The 22,140-nt window shown below is 41.6% G+C and overlaps 1 protein-coding gene across 1 annotated transcript in view; it reads right to left on the reverse strand.

Annotated features, from left to right (window-relative positions):
* Positions 1-22,140, reverse strand: part of adamtsl3 (ADAMTS-like 3) — a 604,254-nt gene that overhangs the window by 352,072 nt on the left and 230,042 nt on the right. The window contains exon 4 of the mRNA XM_041175078.1: positions 2,856-2,983. Within this exon, the coding sequence (XP_041031012.1) occupies positions 2,856-2,983 (128 nt within the window). The remainder of the gene's footprint in view (positions 1-2,855; positions 2,984-22,140) is intronic.

Genomic DNA, 22,140 nt, shown 5'->3' on the forward strand with positions numbered 1-22,140 from the left:
AAAAAACCCATCTGGTTCACTGTTGTCCTTTAGGTGTAGAAATTTGCCATCCTTACCCAGTCTGGCCTACACATAACTCCAGACCCCCAGCTATGTGGAGACTGAGCAGCTGAGCAAGACACTCCTTCTCAAGAGTCTTTAGGGATGGGCAATAAATGCCAGCTTTGCCCATGGTGCTCACATCCCATGAAAGGATAATAAAAAAAAGATTAACGTTATTCTTTATAAGTTGCTAACTGACAGACCTGCAACCAGGCAGGAGTAATCCTGATGTCAGAATTGAACAATCAGCGAGCGGAAGGTTTCAGTGCAGGACAGTGGCTGCTCAGGTTTGAGCAGAGGCCAGGTGACTGTCAGCATGGAGCTCTTTGCTTCCCTTTTGAGTTTCAGGTGGCAGCGGGTGCAAGAGCGGAAATTACTGGGATAATTTGGCAATTGATAGTGCACGAATCAGGATGTAAAACAAAGAAAATTGGAACACCAGGACCAAAAATGCATTTTTACAGTCTGGTTTTGTAATTTTTTTTTTTGTTCTAACATCGTTGAAACAACGGACCGCTTAGCAGATGGGTGGAACTCAAGGAGGCCCAGCAATGTGCTCAGATTTTGGCTTTTCTTTCCTTGGCTGATGATTAAACATCCTGATTTGCAGTCTGGTGTAACCAATCATTCTTTTCCCCTCTGAGTAAACCACAGAGTAGTCTCGGTTCATGACCTTATCCAAACAAATAAACTAGAAACATTTGTACCGCTAAAGCTGCAGTATGGACTTCATGAAGCTTTAAACTTTTACACATAATACATTCTCCCAAGCCTTGATCTATCGACTGATCCTCTGCTGTAAGATCTACGTAAACAAACCAGTAGTATAATCATGTATTATTTTGTAGGTAGCACAGGCTGGGTGACAGGGCAGGCTGTAACAACACCCCAGTGAGACAGTGAAATTATCTCAAATGAACATCGCCTTGGGCCCTTCCAGGAGTGGCTTGCATGGCATCAACATGCTGGGGGTCAAAATTGAATGAAACCTTTAGGCAAACACACATTGACCTTTCGTTGCCCAAGCAGGTCATTGGGTATGCTGAAGGAATGTCCAGAAGCAGGGCTATGGCAAGAGAAACCACAGCAGGCCAATCTCTGAATCTCAATGCAATGCTGCGTTTGATCGATCTCTAGCCTCCTGAGAAAGTGACAATTAATTTACCAGAAATCAGGCAGGTTCAACCAGGCACAGAAGTTGAACGCCAGAATTAATTATTGAGCTATCTCGACAGCCCAGCACAAGTTCAGTGCATAGAATCTTAGAGCACAGAAAGAGGCCACTTAGCCCATCGTGCCTGTGCCAGCTTTTTGAATGAGCTATCCAATTAGTCCCATACCACTGCGGAATTTTCCCTTTCATTTGTCTGTCAAATTCCCTTTTGGAAGTTACTTTTGACTCTCCTTGCACCACCTTTTGAGGCTATGATATATCATGACTACTCGAATGCAAACTGGTTCCCACTGAAGCCCAGCAATATGATAGCATACTTATTCTTTCAACTACAGAAACATTTGAAGATTGCAGGTTACGAGCAAGAACAATTATATAACACACTAGCACAAAGTAAAGCATTATAGGTCATTGAGGTTTGGGGAGAAGAGTGTCAACAGCACTACATATTATGCAAAGTATATGAATAAATTCGTGCAATGCATTTGAAGTTTGACTGCAATTTCTTTCTGATCAGGTAGAAGGAGGCATGAGCATAGCAACAGATAGGCATTGTTATCATTGGGAATCATTTTCTTGGTCGGGGCTTGGAGGTTCCTTAAAGGGACAGCGTATGCACCCAATTAAATGCCTCTTCCACGATTGTTTGGGACATCAGACTTCCTGATCTCAAAATTATCTTCTGGCTTAAAAAATTGATTGGCCTTTTTGTCCTCCATTTCTTTTAAAGTTAGGCCTTTTTTGTATTGTACAATATTTCTGCACTGAGATGATGATGATAAACCTGGAGATGCAGTATAAGGCTCCCCCCACCAACCCCCCAATCTGCCGAGGCACCTGCAGTGCTGCTTCAGATGTAGATGGAATGTCTCAGCACGATCTTGGTAACTGCATGGGGTTCAGTGTACTTTACTCTGCTTCCATCCATGCTGCTGCAATGAATCTTCAACCAATAGAAAAGCCAATAACCCTGGTCTCCAACAAACCGTTTTTTCCGATTGCTTTATACTCAAAATAATCAGATGATTATCTTAAAATGAAATCATTGTGACCAATGCTCAGGAAACAAGCACTCGCCTGAATGACATGATGGTGGTGGTCACTTACCAACTGCAGTATGATTGAATATAATCCCGTTCTGTTCTGGACACTGCCTTCTACATCATTAACTTTTACCTACTACTGGCATGCCTGAACCACATGCAAACTCCCAGAGCCAAACCAGTTTAAATATGTTGGGTGAACTGTTTCTGGCACACGCAGGGCACCAGTTTAGTATGGGGAGGGGGTTGCGGGTGAGCAGTTTGCCTGTAATGCCTTGCCACACATGGCAATGCAGTTGATAAGGCATTAAATCTGCTCATTCACATAAGCATTAAAAGGTCCCCAATTCAAGAAGAGCAAAGAAGTCTCCAGACGGTTCAACATCCTTGCCTCAACGAACGCCACCAGACTAACTGGCCACCCACCTAACTGCTATTTGTAGGACTTTGCTGTGTACCAAATGGCTGCCCATTTGCCTACAGAGTAGGCACTGCCCTCAAAGTAAATCAATGCCAGTGAAGCTTTTTAAAATATGTGTGAGGTACCTGATAAGGTGTCGCATAAACTATTTCTAATTTAACAATTTAATTCTGACCTGCCATTTAAGCATCGTCTCAGGGAATAGGAAGCTCCTCCACCACACGTTCTTGAACAGTCACTCCAAGGTCCCCATGCATCCCAGCCAGAATCTTTATCCTCATCGGAACGTGTGATTCTTGATGTCTGCAAGATCAAGAGAATGAAATAATACTGAATAAGGTCACGATCACTTTCAATAAAAGAGGGGAAATCCTCCCAGTTATATATGAGGTATCCAAGATACGGTGTGAACATAATGTCATTAATTTTGCATTTTGATTTGAAGGGTAGATTCTCCAAGACTTCAGCCATGACAAGGTACTTGGCTCACTATCAGCCAGGTTTGAAAAGTTGCTGGCGTGCTGCCCACCATTCTTTGCTCCACACTTGCAGCCAGGTAACTCTCCGTGGGCGAGCATTTAAACATTCCCTTATATGTCAGTATAATAAATTTTCCACTAAAAAAGCTTTTCAGTGAGGAATAACCTGATCCACTTCATATGGTCTTACTCAGAATCACTGAATTCCAAAAGTAAAATTCACAAATATCTATCCTTGCGGCCCACATTATTCACCAGTGATGTTTCTGGGCTCGCTATATTCAATGTTCCAAACTGTTATGTTTCACGAGTCGTTTTTCATTCTTATTTGCACTTATCAATGGAAACCTTCAACTGCACATACTTTTAATCACATATACTGGGGGCTTTTATTTAAAGAAAATGTGTTTATCGACATTTCAGCTGGAAATCTATTCCATATTTCTCCTGTTAACAACCCTTCTAAACTCAGGGTTCGTTGGAGGCTTGTTGATTTCATACCAAATTTATGAATGGTCCAACAGCGTTCCATCCAAGCTTATGTCTTTCACCATTTTCACAACAATATACGCGGGGAAAATGTACCCCAATATTATGTACAAGCGCACTTATTTATTTTGCATACATTGTCACAGAGCCAAGCAATAGCCTCGTCAATGCCTAGATTGAGTTTTCTAAGCCCACCTAAGGAAAACAAGTGCACTGTAATTGTATTAAGAAAATGATTGTACTCGGCTCTAAGTATTTTACTAAAAAGGGCACTTAATTGTAAATATGATACCAAACTAAGATATTCTGTAACAGGGGACAACATTGGCAAGAAGATTATGTGAGAATGATGTTCCCAAGAGTTTGAGGTGATATTTGGAAGGAACACTTCAGGTAGTTTGTATGTATAGACAGAGCTATTACACAACTATTTTAAGGTACATTGATGAACAGGTCGAGTATCCTTGATCCAAGACCCTTGGGGTTCATTGCGTTTCGGTACTCGAATAGTTTCGGTTTTCGGATGTGATATGGCTACCGTATATGGTCTTTCTGACATGGTGGAATAAAAGCATTAAATAATCACAAAAAATCACAAGGCAAACAACTAGACTTCGCATGCTAAAGGTCGGGTCTGGACGGCAAGGTTCGTGTCGGCTCGGGTCACTGACTTCCTGGGCAAAAAATGTTTGGCTTTTGGATGCACAGATACTCAACCTGTCATTGAAATTAGTTAAGTGTTCGTATCACCCAGTCTACATTGTGGAACTTTTTTCTTCAATGCATTGATTCAGTACAAAAAAGCAGTGTCTCAGGCAAGTGCAACAAAAATGCCAGCCATTTAATAACCACTTTAGTATAAAATCCAGTCCAATGTTAATGTAACAATAAAATAGCAGTGATCTTGGTTAAAGCCAAGAAATATTTTAGTGCCAAAACTTTTGGTTTTCTTGTAGTTAAAATTTAGCCCTTGCATGTTTTGGATTATGAAATTTGCTAAACATTTTACTTGTAATGCTGGGAATCAAAGTAAATGTAGGTATATATGCTCATAGGTATCAAGGTATGAAGAATTTTAATAATCAGTACAATAATTTGATGAATTTAATGCCTCTTCCGAAGAGATGTTTTATTTTCAAAGTGCTGCATTTCCACTGGAAACTCCCAAGATTAGGAATGAACTTTAAAAGTATTAACTGGGATACATAAAAACACCTGTAATGTTCTGTTTAGCCCTACCACAACAAGCTGTGGAAAAGGCATGAAATATATTACTTGGAATGCTAAATATTAAACATTTTTTGCTGCAGATTTTTTGCTACTGCTAGGTGAATACATCAGTTCAATGCGAAATGAGGGGGGAGATTTTCCAGCCCCGCCCACCACCGGGATTGTCCACTTTCACATGAATCTCCCACGGTGGGTCCCACCCAGACAAGGCCCTAAAATCCTGGCCGAGGATTAATGCAGGAAGCCAAACTAAACTCAAAAGGAAAACTGGCTCGCAAGTACTCAACTAAGGTATACCTAATTGTAATTTTCAGTGTAGCTAGCTTGGTCATGTACTGATTTTTCTATGCAGACTGACAAATTGAAGAAAAGATTGAGATGGTTTACATTTTTTTAAATTAGCCTGCTATTGTTATTACTGGATTGCATTTCAAATTTTTCAGCGCTGTCTGAAAGAAAATTGCATTGTTACATCGGTTTCTCAACTGTCGGGATTGTTCTATGAGCCGGCATCATTCCAGTTGGATATGAGGAGGCATATATGATTCTTCCAGAATGATTTGCCCTCCTTCACTGTGGGAAAACACCTAACCCTGACTTAATGGCTCCGCTCAAGTCAACATTTACCACTAGTTTAGATAGGAGGAATGGGGAATGGTGGGATATGGGAATAAATTGGACACATGGGATTAGGACCATGCTCAGATAAATGGTTGGACTGTTTGGGCCAAACACTCCTTTTCAATATTTAATTTTAATTTTAATTTGCACAGTTTTACAGAACTGAAGTCAAAAATTGCCATTTGGACAATTATAAGGTGGACCCCTAGCTTTATTTTATATATTTTTTATTCTTTCACAGGATGTGGGTTGCGCTGGCTCTGCCAGCAATTTTTATTGCCCATCCCTAGTTGCCCTTGAGAAGGTGGTGGTGAGCTGCCTTCTTGAACTGCTGCAATCCATCTGGGAAAGGTACACCAACAGTGCTGTTAGGGAGAGAGTTCCAGGATTTTGATCCAGCAACAGTAAAGGAACATTTATCATTCTGCATTAGCATACTGGAAAAATTAAATGCTTTTCATATAACAGTTTTTAAATCAGATCACTTAGGGCTAGATTTTCAGTTCAGAGGTGGGTAGTTCAAGTTGGGAAATTTTCTAACTAGGTAGAATGCCTCGGTTTAAAGGGCCTCATCACACACACAATTTTTGCTCTGAGTGGGGGTTGGGGGGGGGGGGGGGGGGCGTGGGGAGTGGGGAGAGGGAGGGGGAGTGGGGGGGCGGGGGGGAGGAGGAATGGTGGCGGGGGTGGGGGGGATAGAGTCGGGCCTGCCGACCTGGGAAGCAGATCCTGGGTGGCCACAGGGGCAGGCAGGCTGGTTAGAAGGTGTGCCTCGGCTCTCTAGGATGTCATCCCAGTTATAATATGAGCAGTTCAGCTGTCTAGTCCTCATCTTCACACCCCTTCACAATCACACATACTTCCTAGCCTGGACATACGTCCATGGCCTATATGCCAACTGAGTGACAATTCTGCCCCCAATCCGTTCCAAAGCCTTTCGTACTCTCCATGCCAACTCATGTCCACCACCCAACCCCCATGGCTCCTCCAATCCTCCACTGACAATTCTTCTCCCAATCCACCCCATGATCCCTCCTATTCTCCATGCCAACTCACCCAGTATCCACCATGGGTAGACCTCCCGAGCCATATGGAGATGAAATAAAATAAACTTCTAAAAATCTAAGAGAACTCTTACCTAACACACTTGATAGCGAAAAAGCTCTCATTCATGAAGTCCATTAAAAGTTTCTAAATCTCAACTGGTTAGTCTCTGTTAAAAACAAACTTTTCTTCATACCCCACATCAATAAGAGCTGAATCTTTAATGGACTCTTTAAGCTGCCAATCAAGTAGTGAACTCAGCGCAAAAATAAAAGTACCTGGAAAAACTCAGCAGGTCTGGCAGCATCTGCAGAGAGGAACACAGTTCACGTTTCGAGTCTGTATGATTCTTCAACAGAACAAATCAAAGCGTCCTGCTGAGATAATTGTAGCTTTTGAAACCCAGCCAAGCTTGCATAATGACAAAGTAATAAACCTTAAGGAAATGTCAACAAATACTCTCAAATCAAAGCAATCCAGGAGATTTTTTTTAAAACAATCACTGACACCTGCAGGTTGGTTTTTTTTAATGTTCAAAGTTTTGAGGATTTTTTAAAACAGGTCTTAACTGCCTTTCGTGATCATTTACGTCCATTCCACGAATTTGTGACTCCCACGCCGTGGATTAAGGCCCTTGCAACAGCCAAAAAAGGGTCTGTTTGAACTCACTGCTGGGTTCAAGTGGACTGCTGAGTTCAGGTTTCCTTCCTGTGTGTATCATGCTCCACCCTCTTTCCCCTACCAACAAAAATAGGATCTGTCTTCCCGACTGCACAAAAATCCAGCCTTTCGTCTTTAATCTACAAAATGTGCTCTTTCGTACTCTAAATGACACATTTTGTTGGCGGCTCACTCGCATATTCCTTCAACGTTTTATTAATAAACAAATGACTTGCGCAAATCCATCTTTTCAGGAACCCAGTTTGAGAACAAAGCTTTTCTGCAAATTACAACCTATATCCTATTTATGTTACAGTCCAGTCTCCTGAGACAGCCCTGCTACTACATTTGTGAGGCGGCATTGACATCTCCTGAGGAAGAAATATTATCTCACAACATGGTTTTGTTTATTGCCTCTAGAGAGAAAACATCGCAAGGAGTAAGATAAATAAGAGTTAGCCATGCTTTTTGCTGATAAAACCGTCATTCCATTTTGCCCACCGACAGACTGAGCTATTAGCCCACTGGTACAAGTTTTATATTTCTGGCCAGCTAAGAGTTCTATCTGGCATTATTGAAAGTCTACATTAAGAATGGTAAAGGTATAAACTCAGTCTTCGAACAACTGCAAGTAATCCTGTGATATTGGAAAACAAACATCTAGATCACATTGCAGAACAGCTTCTGCATCATAAACAAACTATCGGACACCAGTTGGATTTAAATCAAATGCTTGGGGTAATTTCTAAATCCCTCTCAAATCACATAACAAAAATACACATCCCCTCCACTATTAATGGTTGAAAGAAGTTCTGCCTCAGGCATAGGGCTGTTGTTCCTGTTAAGGTCACAAACATAGTCTCTCAAACTCTCGTCATGTAATTTGGCTTTTGAAGAAAGAACTTTGGCAATCACTGATTGCAATCTGGAAATTAAAATCGATCACAGCTTTTGTTCTCTTTCAAAATTTGCATTTATGTTTTAGTGTTGACATTTCTGATTTGCAAAAAATCATTAGATTTTATAAACAGCTATAATTCTTGAGCATTTAATTAAAAATGCTTTCCATTCTACTGGTCGAGTTTCCCACAGCAAGCCACTGCACCTGCACACCATCAAATGGCCTCGAGAGACAGCACTTTTCACTGGCAGTAGGACAATCAGAACCAGCGTGCGGACTGCTGATAAAATGATGTAGCGGCAAAAGCAGCTGGTAAATAAGCACTTAAATGAAACACCTTTGCCTGCAACTGCTGAGCCAAACATCATGTATATATTTTGGATGGTAGGTGAATCTTAAGTTTTTAATGGGAGCGCAAATCAACCCCAAAATTGTTTTCTTTGGTTCTCCCTAATTTGTCGCAGTTTTAAAATCCAGGGAGCTCAGTTTACAAAGATATTATTCCTGTTCATACTGGGTTCTATGTTCAGTCGTTCCAAACTTTCAAAGCCAACAGTCCTGGCTGTATTCAAATTGCAAATTACTCCATACTTTACTGCCTCTTTAATGACACACTAATCTCTCTATTTGTCTAATGCATTCCATACATAGCCTCCAGCAGTGCAGCAGGTTAAAAAATTGCACCTACTTACAATATACACAATATGATGAATAAGCAAAATAAATTAGCTCTGCAATTTGCTTTTATGTTGGAGAGAGGGAAAATTAGGGAATCATATACCCTGTCCCTTGCTGATGGTTCAGTTACATGGCCAACAGCCTGAAGTTCCCCGCATCCTTTCTTGGTTACAGACTATTCATTGCCGTAGTAGTCCAGGAAAATAAATTGTTTTAAAAGGAGGGAGGAAGGTTTAGGGTTGTAAATTTCACTCCTTCAACCTCCTTTCCTCAACAGTAATCCTTGTAAAAATTTCCACTCGGGGGGGAAATTGGGGATCGAACACCTTTGCTGCATGTTCGGCTACCAAATTCAAGCACTTTCAGGTGGAATGGTCAGACATAGAGTTGAAGTGCCTCAACGTTCAACTTCAGAAGGGACCTTCAACAGCAGCCAATAAGCAGCCTCTTCGAATGAAATTCAAAATTTGCATCCTAGCTTTGCACAGGGTGGAATTAAAATTGTATATTCATCGAGTCCAGGCTGGATTCTGACCCAGGTCTTGAATGAAAATGATAGTCTAGGTAAATGCACTATCAGGGTGCCTTTAAAAAAAATACGATGATGATTATCTTCCCTTAGTCTTGCCATGTATGTTATAACGGATGACAGAAATTCCTTTCACTGTAAGTACAAATATTAAGGGACACTAGCTTGAAAAGTTTTTGAAGTGCAGTCCTGCGAAGGAAGCTTTTCTTTTTTGAATTTGGGAATCCAGACATAGAAATTGGATTGTATCCAAACTGGGATGTTGTGGCAGATGCAGTGGAGGAGAGCAGGGTGGTAGTAGCTAGCAGAAGCCCAATGTTTAATGTGCAGCCTTCTCCACACCGCTCCACAGTAAGGCAAAAAAAACATATCTTTCTGGAGGTAGCATTGCTTTAATGGACTGTCAGTTTGGTTGCCAAGTGCCTGAGAATACCGGGGTGCACATGGTGTATCAGGGCCTCAAAGCAGGTACTAGGCCCCCAATCTGCAAATGCAAAATATCTAATACCTATTGTGGCATGGCTGTGCCACCTAAAGAGAAGCCTGTGCCAAGTTAATGGGTGGTGCACTTCAGACCCAAAATGTGCTCACCGCTGATCATATTGGAAGCTTATGTGCTCCTCTCATGCTTGCAAAATGGGTGTGGTGTCAAGCAAAATCAAGATCGCAGTGTCATTAGTTAGCACCTAGAGTCAAGAGTAGCGGGCACAGCTTCAGATGAACATGCAGTTAATTTCTCAGTTGTTGACTGCATCTCTGCTAATTCAGCTCTCTAACAGTCAAAACTAGTAACTCCTTTAAGTCGACACCATGACATCATCCGTTTAAACCTCTGCCACCTAGAAGGACAAGGACAACAGATGCAAGAGAACACCACCACCTGCAAGTTAGCCTCCAAGCCACAAACCATCCTGACTTGGAATGATATCTCCATTTCTTCACTATCGCTGGGATTCCCTTCCTAACAGTATTGTGGGTGTTCTTACACCAGATGGACTGCAGTGGTTCAAGATGGCAGCTCACCAGCACATTCTCAAGGGCAATAAATGCTGCCTTACCAGCAATGCTCACACTCCATGAACAAATTTTAAAAAACCACCATGGGCAGATCTAGATAGTATTGATGTTACTTGTAATTATTTGAATCTGCTTTTTATTTTAAAAGGGGGAGCTGATCACAGGATCGTTATGGTGCAGAAGTAGGCCATTTGATCCATCACATCAGCACCAGTTCACGAAAGAGCATTATAACTCAGTGCCATTCTCCTGCCTTTTCCCCATAACCTGCACCTTGTTTCTATTCAAATAATCATCCAATGCCCTCTTGAACGCCCCACTGAACCTGCCTCCACCACACTTTCAGGCAGTGCATTCCAGACCTGAACCACTCGCTGTGTGAAAAAGTTTTTTCACACATCACACTTGCTTCTTTTGCAAATCACTTTAACTCTGTGCCCTCCGACGGTGTGACTCGTAAACAAAAAAAATGAGGGGGATCTGGAGCTTCATGTGCTCAAATCAGTGGAGGTGGCAGGGTAGGTTGAGAAAGTGGTTAATAAAATAAATGGGGTCCTGGGCCTAAAAATAGGGGCATAGTGTACAAAGGAAGTTATGATAAGCATGTATAAAACACTGGTTCAGCCTCAACTGGAGTATCATGTCATTTTGGCACTGCATTTAGGAAGTATGAGAGGGTGCAGAAAAGATTCATGTGACTGGTCCCAGAGATAAAGAAGTTCAATTATGTGGATAGATTGGAGAAGCTGGGGCTGTTCTTCCTGGAAAGGAGGAGCAAGAGGTGATTTGATAAAGGGTGTTCAAAATCATGAGAGGTCTGGACAGAGTAGACAAAAAGAAACTATTCTCTTTGGCGGAAGGGTTGAGAAGTAGACAGCACAAATTTATGCTGACTGGCTAAAGAAGCGATGGAGACATGAGCCAAAAATTTCTACAGGCAGCGAGTGATTAGGATCTGGCGTGTACTACCTGAGTATGTGGCGGAGGTAGGGCCAATCGAGGTTTTCAAGAGAAATTGTATGTTTATCTGAAGAGGAAAAAAATACAGGGCTCCAGGGAAAAGGTGGGGGAATGGGACTGACTGAGATACTGATGCACGGACACTTTGAGCTGAATACCCTCCTTCACTGCTATAAGCATTCTAATTCCATGCACTGGCTAACTTTCATCCTTCAACTACTGCCAGAAGGGATGTCTGGCAATTCATTAATTCACTGTTCGTGAAACCTAGGTGTTTACAAATTGCTTGTTACTTTAAGCTAGATAAAAACAAGTGACTCCATTTCAGAATTAATTCATTGCTTATAAAGCCCTTTGAGGCTTCCCAAAGATGCAATAAGGTGCCATACAAATGCAACACTTTTCACTATCATGGTCCTAAGCCAGATCACCTATAGATAAAGATGCAGACAATTCCCAGTCTCTATCTCATGACTTTAAAAAAAAATACACAAAATAAATTAGATTGAAGAGTAGGAATCAGTTATGTAAATGTTAATAAAAATCCATTCAAAATATTTTAGACCCTCCTATTTTTTTTAATTCATTCATGGGAGGTGGGCATCACTGGCTAGGCCAGCATTTATTGCCCATCCCTAGTTGCCCTTGAGAAGGTGGTGGTGAGCTGCCTTCTTGAAATGCTGCAGCCCATGTGGTGTAGGTGCACCCACAGCGCTGTTAGGGAGAGAGCACCAGGATTTTGACCCAGTCTCAGTGAAGGAACGGTGATATATTTCCAAGTCAGGATGGTGAGTGACTTAGAGAGAAACTTCCAGGTGGTGGTGTTTCCGTCTGTCTGCTGACCTTGTCCTTCTAGCTGGTAGCGGTCATGGGTTTGGAAGGTGCTTTTAAGGAGTCTTGGTGAGTTTCTGCAGTGCATCTTGTAGTTGGTACACACTGCTGCTGCTGTGCATTGGTGGTGGAGAGAGTGAATGTTTGTCAATGTGGTACCAATGAAGCGGGCTGCTTTGTCCTGAATGGTGTCAAGTTTCTTTAGTGTCGTGGGAGCTGCACTCATCCAGGCAAGTGGAGAGTATTCCATCACAATCCTGACTTGTGCCTTGTAGATTGTGGACAGGCCTCGGGGAATCAGGAGTGAGTTATAGGTTGCAGGGTTCAAAGAACAAAGAAAAGTACAGCACAGGAACAGGCCCTTCAGCCCTCCAAGCCTGCACCGATCATATTACTCGTCAACTAAAACATTTTGCACTTCCGGGGGCCGTAACCCTCTACTCCCATCCTATTCATGTATTTGTCAAGCTGCTTCTTAAACACCACTATCGTACCTGCTTCCACCACCTCCTCTGGCAGCGAATTCCAGACACTCGCTACCCTCTGCATAAAAAACCTGCCCCGCACATCTCCTCTATAGTTTTCTCCTCTCACCTTAAATCTATGTCCCCTAATAATTGACTCTTCCACCCTGGGAAAAAGCTTCTGACTATCTAAGTTCCCTAGCCTCTGACCTGCTCTTGTAGCCACAGTATTTATATGGCTAGTCCAGTTCAGTTTCTGGTCAATGGTAATCCCCAGAATGTTGATAGTGGGGGATTCAGTGATGGTAATGCCATTGAACATCAAGGGGCGATGGTTGAATTCTCTCTTGTTGGAGACAGTCATTGTCTGACACTTGTGTGGCGCCACTGTTACTTGCCACTTGTCTTGCTGCATTTGGACATGGGCTGCTTCAGTGTCTGAGGAGTCAGGAATGGTGATGAACATTGTGCAATCGTCAGCAAGATTTCCCAATTCTGGCTTTATGATGGAAGGAAGATCATTGATGAAACAGCTGAAGATGGTTGGGCTGAGGACACTATCCTGAGGATCTCCTGCATTGATGTCCTGGAGCTGAGATGACTGACCTTCAACAACCACAACTATCTTCCTTTGTGCTAGCTATGACTCCAACCAGCAGAGGGTTTGTCCCTGGTTCCCATTGACTCTAGTTTTGCTCGGGCTCTTTGATACCACACTCGGTCAAATACAACCTTGATGTCAAGGGCAGTCACTCTTACCTCACTTCAGGAGTTCAGCTCTTTTGTCCATGTTTCAACCAAAGCTGTAATGAGGTCAGGAGCTGAGTGGCCCGGGCGGAACTCAAACTGGGCATCAGTGAGCAGGTTATTGCTAAGCAAGTACCACTTGATAGCACTGTTGATGACCCCTTGATTACATTACTGATGATCGAGAGTAGACTGATGGGGCAGTAATTGGCTGGGTTGGATTTGTCCTGCTTTTTGTATACAGGACAGAACTGGGCAATTTTCCACATAGCTGGGTAGATGCCAGGGTTGTAGCTGTACTGGAACAGCTTGGCTAGGCGTGCGGCAAGTTCTGGAGCACAAGTCTTCAATACTATTGTCAGAATATTGTCAGGGCCCATAGCCTTTGCAGTTTCCCGTGCCTTCAGCCATTTCTTGATGTCATGAGGAGTGAAGCAAATTGGCTGAAGACTGGCATCTGTGATGCTAGGGACCTCCGGAGGAGGCCGAGATGAATCATTCACTCGGCACTTCTGGCTGAAGATGGTAGCCAATGTTCCAGCCTTATCTATTGCACTGATGTGCTGGTTTCCTCCATCACTGAGGGTGGGGACATTTGTGGAGCCTCCTCCTCCAGCGAGTTGTTTAATGGTTCACCACCATTTGCGACTGGATGTGGCAGAACTGCAGAGCTTAGATCTGATCTGTTGGTTGTGGGATCGCTTACATCTGTCTATTGCATGCTGCTTATGCTGTTTGGCACACAAGTAGTCCTGCGTTACACCTTCACCAAGTTGACGCCTCATTTCTAGGTATGCCTGGTGCTGCTCCTGGCATGCCCTCCTGCACTCTTTATTGAGTGCTCGTGTGCCCAAAAGATCCCATTCATAAAAACACTTTGACCACATTTATATTCCTTCAATCTTATAAAAGCAAACATTTCATTCAAGGGCTTAATCCAAGAGAAAAACAAACATTGAATTTCATGGTCCCATTGCAAAGAGTTTATAATCACTTTGAGCTGTCAATCAATCTATAAAATGAAGGGCACCGTTTTGTGATAATGGAGGATTCTGAAATCAGTCATGCAGCACTAATCAGGCTTATGTCAACCGACAAAGTGATATAGCAGGCAATGGTTTGTTTTAAACATTGGAGATTCTTAAAAAAAGACGTAAAGGGCAGGCATTTTAAAGGGCTACCATTGCTAGGTTAGTGCTGCATGACTGATTTCAGAACCCTCCATTATCACAAAAGGGTGCCCTCCATTTAATAGTTTGATTGACAGCTCAAAGTGATTATAGATTCTTTGAAATGGGACTATGAATTTCAATGTTTGTTTTTCTCAGGGATTAAGCTCTTGAATGAAATGTTTGTTTTTAGAAGATTATAGAAATATAAATGTAGCGAAAGTGTTTTCATGAATGGGAGTGTTTTTTAAAATACTGAGTTCATCAATAAATAATTAGAACTTTATTTCATTTAATCTCCGCATGGGTCCTGAGGTCTGCCCAAGGTTGACACTAGGTGAGTTGCCACAGTAGGTTTAAGGGCAAAGCATGATGGGTGAGGGGGCATGAGTTGGCACTAAATTGGCATAAGGGCTATAAAGGGCCATAAGGATGGGTGGAAGGGTATAGGTTGGCATAGAGGATATAAGGGGTTATGGGGGTGAGTGGAGGGGAATAGTTGGCAGGGAGGGTATGAGGGGTCATGGGGAGGTGTGGGTGGAGGGGCATAATGTGGCATGGATGGGGTATGGGATGTGAGGAGTGAGGGCTGGAGGGCTGTTTTATGTTTCATTGCTTTTAAAAAAAACACCTTGGACACCTGCCCAGCCTGCCACTGCACCTCTGCCCGGCTCCCAGAGAACCCTGCCACCACGGAACAAAAAACCCAACTTCCAGGGCACTGTTTCCTGGGTTGGGTTTGTGGAGCCGGGAAATGTCCTGACTCTCCATCCTGGAGCGAAAGTCCAGGCCTAAAATTCTGCCATCTTTTGGTGTTAGTTATACCAATAATTGGGGAAATTGTGTCCAAAGCTCAAAAAGCTGAGTGGAAATTCCACATCCACAAACGAATTAAATTTATCTTCTAAAATGCTCTTCTTTGTTTGTGTAGCACGAACCTACCCCTTCATAGTCCCAGATGGTGATTAAGAAAAACCACTTCCGCACCCGATTATAAGATGCTCAGTTGCAGTCGCATTTTACTCCATGCACTTGAAACACTGTTGGATGCTTCATTCCAACACACAAAATTGCTGATGGACTCCTGTTACCACTTTTAGTTCAAACATTCCACCTTTCAAATCGACAAAAACAAAATGATGGATACGACAGCACAGCGTTTCCCTCTAATTTATGTGTTTGCCGTCTGCTGACTGCCGAAGGGACTGGGTACCAGACATTGCTTTCTGGCTGCTGTTCCAAATCCTTCCTTACTTTGATTTGTTGGAGGCTTGTGTGTCTATGCACTTTTCGGTGCAGCTCCAGAACAGGAAAAGTGGGGAAAAAGAAGATCCAGAAGGATTGCTGTCAATTTGACATCATTTGTTAACAATGAGAGCCCTGTCACTTCAAGCAAGTTTTCATTTTGGGTTGTTAGACTTTTTGGAGTTGCACACTGCAAGAAAACACCCACTAAAGTCTCTAGTTTGGACGATATAGTCAATTGGCAGTATATTCCTTACAGTTAGTGATTTTCCAGAATGACATTTCTTTCACGTGCAGTGTAAGGCAGGCAACTCTTTTCCCATCAGCTGTCAACCTGAAACCATCCTGGAACTTTTTTAGTGCTTAAAATAGCTCATGCTACTAAATGTGTTTAAAGCTCCTATTAGGATTTACATTAAGAGCTTTGTACTGGATATATGTTAACCCATCTAGTATCATTTTTCTTATGCTCTCACGCACTTTGGTTCTCTCCCTTCCCTTGCACTACATTTTTTTTCAGGGCTTCGAGAATTTAATCAATCCTTTGGCAATACATAAATAAATCTACCCTGATATCCAGCACCCTTAAAGGCTGATCCCATTTTCCTTACAGCATTTGGTCTGATGACAGACAAATCACCCCTCCCCAAGCCTGAGAGGCTTTACAATCCATCAAATCCTTCCATTAGAAAAACACCACTAGTATTACCTTAGGACAATGAATCACAAAACCTCTGATAGCAACAGAGGGAGAATCAATCCTGTTTACACTAAGTTAATAATAAAATATTAACATGATTCGTTCAGCTACGTGGCCTCTGAGCTTACTCACTACATTCAAGTGCTGTCAAAATTTATTATGCAACTTTTTCCTGTCCTTAAAAAAAGGGTGAAGAAAACCCCAGTGGTTTACTTCTAAGTCAATACTTAAAATAGAAATAATTGTCAACACACACCGCTGAAAGGAATAGGTTCCAGTACGTTCTCATTTAAACAGAATTCAGTGTTGTGTTTGACAACAATGATGTACAAGGTCCTAAGAATAATTTCTCTGAACATAAGGAACGTCAACTGCCTGGTGTTAAAAATATGGCTTTTGAAGTGGTTACTCGAACCATGAACTCCCTTCAATAGCAAGTATGAACAGTAAAAAGTCCCCAAAATTAAACATAATCACAAAAAGTAAAACACATTGTTGTTCAAGATATTTCTCATTCTAAATTCAGATCAAGACACAACCAAAACCTAACATATGGAAAATAATTTACATGTATATATTGTGTATGTGTGTGTGTTTACATAAAATATAATACATAAATATAAGATATATATATATTACCTATAATGCAAAATTATTGCAAGTTTCAAAACTGATCTATGCAAAATTATATGAAACAAGTATTTTCCAATAAAAGTATCCAGGGTGAATTAATAATAAATAGTTAATTTCAAAATGTTTTTGCAATATACCCATGTTCAAGCTATATGTTTACAATAGGCAGTTCTGACACTACAATGTGTTTTGGGAAAGCAAGTTTCATATACTGGCCTCTTGCTATAAGCAGGGGAGCTGATCTCTGTCGAGTCACAGTGATCGGCTTTTGTATGGTAAAACCACAGAAAACAAATGTACGGTCCTGTATTTGTTTTGTTAAAGCCTGCTCCCTTAACCATTTGATAGCTCTTTGTTAACACAAATTAAAAAATAATGCTATCTGTATACCTAGGGGACACTTGGTGGGGGATTGGGAACAAGATAATCTGGGTTCATCTTCACCACAGGGACAGAAAACTGGTGGGATCGATAAAGAGCCAAGTAAAATTAAAGATATTAGGACAAGTCACAAAAGTTTGGTCAAAGAGGTAGGTTTTAAGGTGGGTCTTAAAGAAGCCAGATAGAAAGTTTAGAGGCATCGGGAGGGATTTTCAGAACTTAGGACCTAGACATGAGGTCAGCAACCTTGTTTTGTCTGAAGACCGTTTTGTGAAAAATTTACCTAAACCTACAAAGATTTGGAGTCGCAAGACAATAGTAAATTAAAGAATTGAGTAAAGGCATAATCATATCTGCAGAGGGAAAAAAAAGTGTTGAGCATCTGAGAAACATTATGCACTTATCAGATGCTATAAAAAAGACATTTGTTTTAACTTTCTCTCTGACACTTATAATAATGACTGCAGTTACAATGGAATTTTATGGAATTTCAATCTTGTATATAGGTTGGGCAGAACTCCAGTTTCTTAATCCCAAGATCTTGATGCCTAGATCTTAAATTTGCCTTCAGCTTTATCAACCTTTTCCTGAAGAATCATAACAGCATGGTTTCTTTCACTTCTAGGTAGATATTTTACAACAAAGCTCGAAAGAGCTTTGCTAGCTCGCTGCAGTGAATTCAACTATACTATTATCTGAACATGCTGAATTTTCAAATTTTTAAAATTAAGTGAGATGCAAGGTCTGCGAAAGGAGCTATATCTGCATTGCATCCTGGATTAATTAACGTAATAGTGACATGAACCGGTAGAAAACGTCTTCCTTCAGCTGCCTAAGGATGGATCGAATTGCACTCACAGGTAAGGAGGAATAAGTCCTCTAAAACAGTGCTCATTTTTCTGTTTCAAAACGCATTTGTAAAATAATCTTATACAAGCAGATAAATTGGTCACTAAATATTACCACACCATTACAAATTGGTCATCATCAAATGGGAGCCATAAATGAGTTGTTAAAGAGCCACATGTGGCTCCAGAGCTGCAGGTTGCCGCCTGTAGCATTTAATTGCTGCGTGATTGATTATATGCGTCTTTCTGTTGACTGTTCTCTGTGCTGTTAGTGAAACCTGTGGGTGTGATTAGAGACACAGAAACAAAACTCAAGCATAAGCTGCATGCATGAGAGCAGACATTTTAAAAGTATTGTTAATAAAGCTTATGTTCAGACATGAAAACTGGTGTCCCCTCCACATATCTCCAGGACCTAGAATACAGCAATTGGCAACGAAGATGGAGAATAGTTTTAATTTACCAGCTCCAGCACCTTTCATTTCTTCTCTGGGAAATTCACCCATGCTGTGGGATCGATGGATTTCAGGGTCCTACTTGCTCGCTACGGGAATGGACAGTCTGGATGTCGCAACGTTTTATTAAGGTGACAATACATGTACATTGTCTTGGAGCAGCAGATGGCCAGTGAGTATTCAAGCAACTCACAGAAGATACATTGACATTTGAAATGGTAGTAAGTGCTCTCGAGAAATAATTTGGGTCAAAGAAAGGTGTGACAATTGAATGATATACATTCCGTCAGAGATTCCAGGGAAATGTGAGCCCATTAACCAATACGTGGCAACGTTTCAGCGATTGGCTTCTACATGTAAATTTGGCACACTAACCAATGAATGCATTCAATTAATTGAAAGGCCTTCAATTCCATGAATTGAGGAATGCCTCCTCATGGAGGATGATGGTTTAACCTTGGTAAAAGCCAGTCCAAATCAAACCCGCCATGTTTGATTCAAAGAGGTTACATAGAAACACACCTTCAGACTCAGAGCTGCAGACACAGCTTGCCGAAGCAGCTCAAATGCAAGGATTATGGACAAAGAGATCTCAGCAATCTCATCAACACATGCCCCATCGTGACCTTCAAAACTGTGCCTAAATTGTGCAAAAGCTCATTGCATCATTAATGTCATATCCAACTCAAGGGAAAAAATGTAACTCTTACTTAAAGTGCAGTCACTTTGCAAAGGCGTGCAGGTCATCGAAGAAGAGGGGTTCACCGGTTTGACACACAGGGCAGAAAGTTTTGTCCCACGGGCAGGCGCACACCCAACTCAATTGGGCGTAAAATCACGCGAGAAGGCGTTGGGCGAGCGTTACGTCTTCGCACACTTGTGTGATATTTCACTCGGTCGGCATGTGCAAAAGTCGGAAGCGCACCTGCCAACAATTAAGAGGGCAATTAAGCCCATTAATGGTGCAAATGTCTTCAGAGTATTTGCTGCCCGTCCAACCTTACGGTTGGCAGATGGTTCAATCAGCCAGGCAGCCCTTGCATTTTTCATCAAACCTCATCCAAGGGCGAGATGAAGTTTCCGCAATGAAATTAAATAAAAATAAATATCTGTGGGCAGCATTTTTATCAGATACTTTCAGGTGATTGATTGTGATGCATGGACATTTTTCAGCTTTTAAAACCTTTACTTTAGCTTTTTCAAGATTCCAGCTGTCTGTTTTCAGGGGGCTTTCTCGCAGCGCTCACCCTCCCCCCCCAGCAGAAACGTCATTGTCTGCCCTTCCCACCCCGACAGGGCTGAGCTTCTCAGTGTGCTTTTCAGGTTTGCCTGGCTGTTAATTGGCCAGCCAGCGTAAAGTCACGGTCGGGGGCCTGTTTCCTGACTGCTCCCAGGTCTGTTGATCGGGTGCACCCACCAAAGGTGAAATTCAGGCCATGGAGGAGTCTCTTCCTGAATGTGAGGAACAACACGTGTGTACACCATCACGGGCGTTAAAGCAGTCGATCATTTTAAGGAATTCTCAGTCGAAATTGCACTGTCAACAACCTTCATATCTCAAAGAATATTCTCATTCTTCGAGAAAATGAACATGCTGACATCTCAGAAATGTCTCAATGCATGTATGTTTGTGGATTAGAATGTGGTTTAATTTCAATAAGGCATTCTAGTTTCACAGGGGGAGAAGATGTAATATTCAATTGTTCAATTGCTTGATGTTTTTGTGTTGACTGTTCTGTTGTTAGTCAAGCCTGTGGGTGTGGTTAGAGAAAGAGAAACTGAACTGAAGCAAGAAGCAATAAGCACGAGAGCAGGCGTTTTAAAAGCATTGTGAATGAAGTTCCTGTTCAGGCATAGAAACTGGTGTCGTCTCTGCATATCTCCAAGGCATAAAACGTAATACTGAACCCTGACCTAGACAGCAAAAGGCATGGATGCCAATGATGTCAAGAAAATTGGAAATGCACCAGAATTGGAGGAACACAAAGAACTTGGAGGGCTATAGAGCTGGAGGAGGTTACTGTGCAAGTGGGCAGTAACGCCAAAGGGGGATTTGAAAACAAAGATGCAAATTTTAAACTCGAGGCATTGCCAGACCAGGGATCAATGCAGGTCAGTGAGCACCAAGAGAGCCAGAAAGATTGTAGCTTGTTAAATACCCATGCAAACAAACTAAACCAATGTTCATTTCAGCTGCACGTACTTCCTGCTGCATGGCACTAACATTCTCTAAATTCACACCTTTGCAACAGAATTGTGTATCGCTCCTTACATGTTGTAACATCCTGACTGTATACACATATGATTTGGTTTATTCTGAGAATTGCCACGAGCTTTATGATTAATAAATTCAAAATGTGCACACTTCCTGCCCATCACACCACATCCCCTGTGTTACACTTCCCTTCCATTTATAATTATAGGCAATTCTTTCCAAACACAATGCCTGCATATTCCAAATTTCTTGCAAAAATCTTTCAAGAAGAGAGCAATAAGGTAGAAATAATCCATTCTGTGGAATGACACCACTTGACTTGGGTGCGCAACACCACAGATCTACTTAATAAATCATGCATTAAAAATCCTGCACCTGCAGACTCTGCCTGCTGTGTAATGCCAACTTTCTGTAAGATCACACTTTTACCATCACCGTTTGTTGATGGTTCAGAGTAAAGACAAAATTGCCAACTCATAAGTGAAGAAGGAGGAAATGTATGAATCAAAAATGGGGAAACCGCGAAGGGCTTTTGAAAGTAACTGATCCTGAACAACCATTGAAGCATACAATGAATTGAAAGTCAGTCATTTGGCACTGTGGCATCCAGCTTTCAATACTTTTGGTGGTGCAACTTTTTGATGGTTGGCCATTTAATACCCCAGCTTCTTTGCTTTCATAGATGCATTTCCAGCTGGCGCACAATAGAATATACAACTGTTTCTTTTATTGAGTATGTTGATAAATGCTAGTTTTAGTAATTTCAAGTGATTCCAAAAAATAACTATGATGATCAAAGCTGGATTGTTCCTCTAACCCTTGCCAAAGTTCCTTCGCAATTGCAAAGTACAGTATCTAATCCACTCACTTAAAAGCTTATTGATTCAAACCATTTGTTGTGGAAAAAGAATTAAGTGACTCAAGATATATTTTTACACTTATAAATCACTTTTAAAGAAAGACCTTATACTTATATCGTACTTTTGGCATCTTATCGTGCACAAAGTATGTACATTAAAAGAGTGATTATAGTTTAAAGTACTTAATTGGCTGTAAAACATTTGGAGATGTCCGAGGTATTGGTAGGCGCTACATAAATACAAGTCATTTTTTATATTCAAGCCCTCTGAAGTTATGCTGCAATGTTCCAATATGGTAACAGTC

The sequence above is a fragment of the Carcharodon carcharias genome, chromosome 26 (assembly GCF_017639515.1).
Source record: "Carcharodon carcharias isolate sCarCar2 chromosome 26, sCarCar2.pri, whole genome shotgun sequence".
Taxonomy (NCBI): Eukaryota; Metazoa; Chordata; class Chondrichthyes; order Lamniformes; family Lamnidae; genus Carcharodon; species Carcharodon carcharias.